Genomic DNA, 7365 nt, shown 5'->3' on the forward strand with positions numbered 1-7365 from the left:
TATTTATAGTGCACTAGAAAACTAAACAGGAGTATATATATATATTTAATATAAGACCACAGAATTTGGTGCATTATTTGTGTGTTGGCTTTGGCATAAATTCTAAGGTGGGTTACATCTCAAACCAGACCACCTTCTCTTTGGGATTGATACCAAATGAAAAGCCACTCGCGGCCGGTGAACTGCATGAATATATTCTTCTTTGCTTTTCCACCCAAAGCTTTTACATGGAATATGGATTCGGCTAACAATGCTTCCGCATCTCATCAAAATCTTACATATATAATGGAAACATTATTTTATGAATTTCCCCCAAAAATAAATATATCATAATTTTAAAGTATCACTAAACATTGCAAACATTGAATTCAGATAAGAAATTTTTTTTTATTTAATTTCAAAATAAATGTACTTTTAAATATTTAAACGGTTTAACATGTCTAGAGGGACGGCCGCAAGTGCCCCGGGTTTCTATGTATAAAGGAAGTGGAAATAAACATATCAAATAAAATTGTAATAAAATTTCAAACTTTAAAGTGATATGGTAATTAACCTTTAACAATATTATCTTAATATATTAGAAATCGGGATATTAATGTCATCTGTAAGATCCAAAATGATAGTCCAAACAAAGATATTTATTTTTCTCTAGACTTTAAGTGAGACTTATTACAGCAATAATCTTAGGTCACTTAATAGTGAAGACTAATAATAATTTTAATATGATTTCTTATCTTAACATATTGAAATGCTTTTTAAACAAAAAAATTGTAAGAGAGTTGCTATATTCAAATGGATAATACATTATATATGATTTATATACGACGACTCAATATAAAAATATTATTTCAATTAACTTGAGATTAAAACGAATTATATTTTAATAAAAAAATATATTAGTTTTATTTTATAGTAAAAACATGACTTCATTAGTAAAAATAGTTTGATGTGCTCTTATGTTAAATTGGAATTGACACAACTTAGAATTATTATATGTTAAAATTTAAGTCTGTCACATATTAAACATTCTAGTTATATTCTACTTAAAAGTATTGCATATTAAAGTAATTTAAATTTTGACACATGAGATTTTAACACATAACATTTTCAAACTGTGTTCAAACCAATTTTAACATAAGTGACTACAATGAGTTTTTTTATAAAAATAAAAACCGGATTGAATAAAAAAAATATAAATAAAAAACAAAACTAAATATAAAAGAAAAATAATTTCAATTTTATCAGTTTAAGTACAAAAAAATTAAATATGTAGAATCAAATTTATTAATTTATATTTCTATGACTAATAATTTATTTGAATCACTTATTTTTTAATATTTAGATAAAACTCAATTATAAATATTAACAAGTAACAAATATTCACATGTTGACACTATAATATCATTATCTACTCTATAAACAACAGGTAACTGAATACGCATGTCCACTATACATAAGTATTTATTAAAAATATTTATTTAATACATTACAAATTTTATGCGCATATTTAGGAGCAGAAGTAAGAACTAAGTAATCATATTTCTAATATTCTCCATATATTTGAAAATTGGGTTGAAAAGAAAAAGGTAATATGGGCCTTTTTTGGGGCCAAGCCCAATATGTCTGTACGAAAGACATCTAAAACATTTAGTTCTGGTATCCATAACTTCAATGTGAATTCTCCCCTTACTGGAGATTGAAATTGATTTTCCAGAGAAATGGCTTCGGAAGATTCTAAGCCGGTGAAGAAAGAGGAGGAGTCCAACAACAAGAGTTCCGTTTCCAAAAAGGTCGCAAAAGTTAAGAAAGAAGAGGTCGAATCCGTGAAGAAGAAACCTAAAGCCGTGCCCGTCAAGAAGGAACCTAAAGTCAAGAAGGAAATCGAAGACGACGACGACGACCTTCCCCTCGCCAGAAGGACCTCCAACTCCAAGGTTTCTCTTACATTTGAGTTCTGCTTTTTCATTTTTATTATTTACTTGTTTTCAAAGGATTTTGGTATCATATGGAGTGGACTGTGTTTTGACTTCGTTTGTTTGGGTTTAAAATTGTAGGAAGTGAATAAAAAGAAGAAGACAAAGGAGAAAGTAAAGGAGAAGGGGAAAAAGAAAGAGAGAAAGGTTTATGATTTACCTGGCCAGAAACGTGATCCACCGGAGGAGGTATCCGAATGCTTCTCTTTGCTCTCGTTTTTGTTCAGGGTCATCTAAAGTTTTGAATTGAGTAACAGGGTTGTAATTTTTCCTATTTTTCAGAAAGATCCTCTTCGGGTTTTCTACGAGAGTTTGTACGAGCAAATTCCCAACAGCGAAATGTCACAAATCTGGTGAGTCTTTTTTTTTTCTCATTTAGAACTTTACTTTGGAGAATGAAGGTGGGAAGGAACTGGGTTGTGATTTGTCAAGGGAGGTAGAATTGTTTTGTTACTGTTTTCTGCCCCCTTAGGACTTTGTTAGCTCTTACAAAAATTTAACCCTTATAACAATATTTGTGGAATGTAATTTAGCTGAAACAGTCATTTGGCTCCAGCAAAAACACCGAAAGAGCCTGTGAGCATTCACTGTGAATAAACTAGTTATGCTTGTTTTTTAGCTAATAATGAGTGCAGCGATGAAAGAACAGTTAGCATGCTTTTAGCTAAAAATCTTTTGGCACACGTAACTGGAATATAGAGAAAATTTTCAAACGCGTAAATAATGAATTTTTTAGGGTCTCAGTTGGCTAAATGCCCTGTGGATTGTTTTCATTTGTTAGGGATATAATATCAGGCTAAATATCTTTGCCAATAAATGGACTTTGTACTGGTGGTAGAATGCTGTTTCACGTGTAACCTTGAACGCAATTGAATGAAACCAATTTTGTTAAGAGGTGGGCATTTGGCGCAATAGTAATTTCCCAGCTTTCATGACACCTCAAGTGAGTCTTGGTAACATATGAATTTGTCTGGGCAAACGATAAACCATTTTAAAGGCAGATCTGGAGGCCTCCCTGTCATTCCTCCCCTATGTCGAGATTGACCCATTTTTCATCCCTCTCAAATGTTGAGTGAGATGGGCAAATTCTGATTCTCAATTTGATGACAGAAATAAGGGTTAAGGGGGGAAAAGGAGGATATGTTGGCTCAACTGAGTCCCCTCCTATACCCCTAGGGCATGTAGCACCTAGCATTTGTCAACACTTATTCATTTTATATCTCAGAGTGATTAAAGTGGTAGATGTGGCATAAGTTTTTTATTTATAGTTATAATGGTTTTGACAATAGATGTGTATTTCCCCATTTCCCATGTTTATGATCACTCATTAAATCACTCCTCAACATGTAGTGACAAACCTTAAGCAACAAGTGACACATAGTATTGAAAGTTTACATTAAGCATGTGTCAAAATGTAATCATTGTTTAAACAAGAAAAATCTATATCTGTGGTTATCTTTCAAGCAATAAAACATGCTTTCCATAGTTAATGAAGAATATAAGACTGTTTATTTATCATGACCATGACTGCACATAATTTCAGGCTGATGGAATCGGGGTTGCTTCCTAAGGAAATTGCAAAAGAAGTATTTCAGAAGAAGCAAAAGAAATGTCCGCAGAAGCTGTCTTCTCCAGTTAAGGTGGTATCGGCTGCGAAGAGGAGCACCAAGAGTATCACCAAATCTGTGACAGTTAAGAAGAAAAACCCAACTTCCCCTTTGTCTTCTCTTAAAAAGAGTACTACGAACTCCACGTCGAAGCAGTCTAACAAGAGGAAGTCTAAGGCTCTAAGCTCAGAAGATGACGATGTCACCGATTCTGATGATGAATTTATTATGTCGACCGTAACAAAGAGGAGAAAAATGGCTTAATTATGCCCATCTGTGACAACATTTTTATTTTGACATTATGTTATTTAACTTGTGGAATGTTAACCAGTCTGCTTCAATACTCACATCTCAACTCTCACTCTGACACACATCTGTGTCTTGTCTGATGTATTACTTTTTCTTTGTGGATTTGGATAGGATGAGGAAGAGAAAGATAAGGGGGGTAAATTATGCACAACTATGGTGGATAGCTGGTGGCAAACTATTCCTTCATTTCTAATTGTTTTTGCTTTTTTATTTTTGTATTTCTTTAATGTTTTTTCCTTTAGCATTCACTTGCACGCTTGGAGTTTCATTAGCAGAGAAATCGAGATTGGTGATTGCTTTTTGATGTGTAACTCTGAGGTATTCATTGTTCTCAGAGGGCATGCATCTTAGAGAGAAATAGACTCTGATGCAAGGAGATTGAGGTTATCTGATGGTTGTTGTTTTTTTTTTCTTTTATCTGTAGGATTTGAGGCGTTTGAGTTTAAGGATTGTGGGATGTTATCAGAGATGAGAGCTTATTATAAGAGTTTAAGGAAAGAGAAGGTTGGAGGGAATCAGAATGTTACAAGTTACATTTGCAAATTCAATTTTATTCAGGTAGCGGGTTATTACATTCTACCCGATTTGGCATTGTTTTTTTAGTTTTACATAGCCAATCGTTTCCTTTTTCATCTAGTGTTTTTTTTTATATGACATAGTAGATAGTAGATTTGTCATAATACGTTTTATATGCATATTTAATAGTAATTAAAATATATTTTATGATTGAAAGGACAGAAATGCATTTAATCTGAATGCCGTGGATTCTCAATTCTTTTTAAATAATAAAAAGTGTTAAACTGATCCATATACGTTAATTTTTATATATACTGGATTCGAAATTTTGTTATACTTGAAAAAATATTAAACTAAAGTCTTTACTCAAGAATGTATAAAGAAATTAGCATAGACAAAATCGGTAACAACTGCGAATGTAAAAATCAATTTACCAAGTTCAACCTATTTACAAATAACCGAAATTTAGAAAACATAAATCAATTTCCCACTATCATAAATTTAAAAAAAAAAATATTTGTGATAGTTGAAAATTTCAATTTTAGAAGTTGGATTTGAAATATTATAATAGTGAAATTATAATATTTAAGAAATATAAAAATGTAATTAATTTATTTTTATTAAATATTTGTTATTTATAAATCATGTTTTATCCATTCTATTTAGTTGCGGTCTAAATAATAGGTTTTGAAGAGTACACTGTTTTACAAAATAATAATTACATCAAGAAAATAATATTTGAAAATACAAACATATATTATAATTTATATTTATTCGCATTTCAATATATTGTATATCTAAAATTAAAATTAATTTTATTAACATGTGGATATTTTAATTTTTATTCAAATAATTCATTTGATTTTTTTAAATATTTTAAAACTATATTAAAATATTTTATTCGTCTGAACGAAAAAAAAAATAGTCTTTTAAAAAAGCAGTGAAGTTGTCTTTTAAGTATCAATTTTGCTTTAAAACTTTCATTTTCTTTTTACTTAAAAAATTGAATTATCCACGTGCTTCAGTTGCCCTACTTCACTCAGTCACGTCAGTTAAGAAACTGCGTGCCACGTCAAACACACAATAACGTCGTTGGAGACAATTTAACGGAAAGGATCCAATTGTTGCAATTTTTATAAAATTAGGATCCAATTGACAAAAACAAAGGGACTAAATTGAAATTTCACGCGAAAAAAAGGGACTTAGTGAATTATTAAACCTTATTTTTTTTTTCCACCTCGTTCAATGGATTCTTTAAGTACGGTGAGACTTCAAGTTTTAATTATAACCCATATTACGTAGATGAAGGTATAAAGAAGGAATGAAAAATTAATAAAGATATATAATAATTGTTCAATATTGAGAGACACCATAATTTTTGTAATGGTTTTAAATAAAAATAATATTTGTAAGGATGAAGATTGTCACTTGATATCAAGGTGACATGTGGTCGTATATCTTATTCTACGGTTGAATTGATAAAATTATAAGATTAATTAATGGAGATAAAATAATAATAAATGGTTTTAATGAAATATTTATATGATTATTTATTTATATACATTTATGAATTTCAATTAGTTTATCTTATGTTATTTGTTTAATACATTGGACGATTATGTTTTTAAAACGTTACTATGTGCGGAGGAGTAATTCTATAGAAAAATTGTCCATATATTTCTATTTTGAGAACTTTTGAAAGTAATTTCTTTTATTTTAAATGTAATGTATTTAAGGAAATATATATGTATTGCGTATAATGAGTTTAAATGTTTGTAAATATTATAAATGCTTATATACAAATACCATAATAAAAGAAAGTAAAAGTTGTATGAATAACGTAAAAACTATAACATTAGCAGTAGAGTCAAATTAAACCATACTAAATTACAACTTATCAACGAATATTTTGTCCTTTTCTTATATACGTATACAGATAATTCATATTTAAAATTCCCAAATATATTTTCAGAAATCTAATTTGGCGATAGTTTTTTTTTTCGTATGATAATGTATTTTATTAAATCAAATTACATAACTAAGATGATTTAAGATAGCTCCAACTCATATAAAATAATAAAAAATAAATATTTAGAAAAGTTTAAAGTAACTTAATAAATTATTTTGATAACAGTGCTATGGCAGTTTAACTAACAAAAACTGGTTCATGATACATTTTAATGATCTCAACCAAATTGAGACGTATGATAGTATTATTAGTCAACATAGGTATCATTAATGAACTAAAGTTTCTTTAGATATTAGTTTTTAAATCATTATTATAAATGTCAACAATATATTATGCATAATAACTTATAATACAATTAGTTTTTATTTCTTTTACATTATCAACGAAAATGAAAAATTACATTAAGAATCTAATTGAGAAAGTAATACCATTACCCAATAAATTATTTAATAATTTTTTATTTTGCTTTTATCTAAAAGTACTATTTACATTATTGTTTTAGCTGTTGAAAGTGTTATTTAAACTGTCTTTATATAATAACGACCTAAAAGTAGTTACTCCAAAAGCATATTTAATATTTTAAATAAGGTCGTGTATGTTAGATATCAATATAAATTTTGACTTTCAATTATATATATATATTTAAATCTTTTTAATTATTTATCATGACATAAAAATTTAAAATAAAAAATATAAAAGATAGAGATAATAAATGTTTAAAGATATATTAAATGTGGTAAAAAAAAAAGTATTGATAGAAATAATATCAGTAGTCTTGTAAAGATCTGCATAAGAAAATGTGATAAGTCTTGTTTGCTAGAATGAACGGCACGACCAATGAATCCTATCGGAATGCAAAAAAGAGCGCGACCAAAAAATCACTCAAAGCAACCATAAACCCTAGTCACCTCAATTCTTCCACACACGACACGTGTCAACCTTAAGCGCGTGCTGTGGATTTCCAAATTCCCTTTTTATTAAGCAGACGCAG

General features: G+C 29.1%; 1 protein-coding gene across 2 annotated transcripts; it reads left to right on the forward strand.

Moving 5' to 3' along the window:
* The first annotated feature begins 1662 nt into the window (after positions 1-1662).
* Positions 1663-4480, forward strand: LOC124839076 (nucleolin). Of its 2 annotated transcripts, XR_015784460.1 has the most exons (5): positions 1663-1934; positions 2055-2162; positions 2256-2326; positions 3517-4207; positions 4314-4480. XR_015784460.1 is itself a non-coding variant. In XM_047314819.2 (4 exons), exons 1-4 carry the CDS (start codon positions 1719-1721, stop codon positions 3842-3844), a joined length of 723 nt encoding a protein of 240 aa, XP_047170775.1. In that variant the 5' UTR covers positions 1663-1718; the 3' UTR covers positions 3845-4480. The 2 variants fall into 2 exon arrangements, 1 of the variants encoding a protein (XP_047170775.1); XM_047314819.2 differs by having other exon boundaries at positions 3517-4480.
* The last annotated feature ends 2885 nt before the right edge of the window (positions 4481-7365 follow it).

Source organism: Vigna umbellata, chromosome 2, assembly GCF_029865625.1.
Source record: "Vigna umbellata cultivar VRB3 chromosome 2, Vumbellata_1.0, whole genome shotgun sequence".
Taxonomy (NCBI): domain Eukaryota; kingdom Viridiplantae; phylum Streptophyta; class Magnoliopsida; order Fabales; family Fabaceae; genus Vigna; species Vigna umbellata.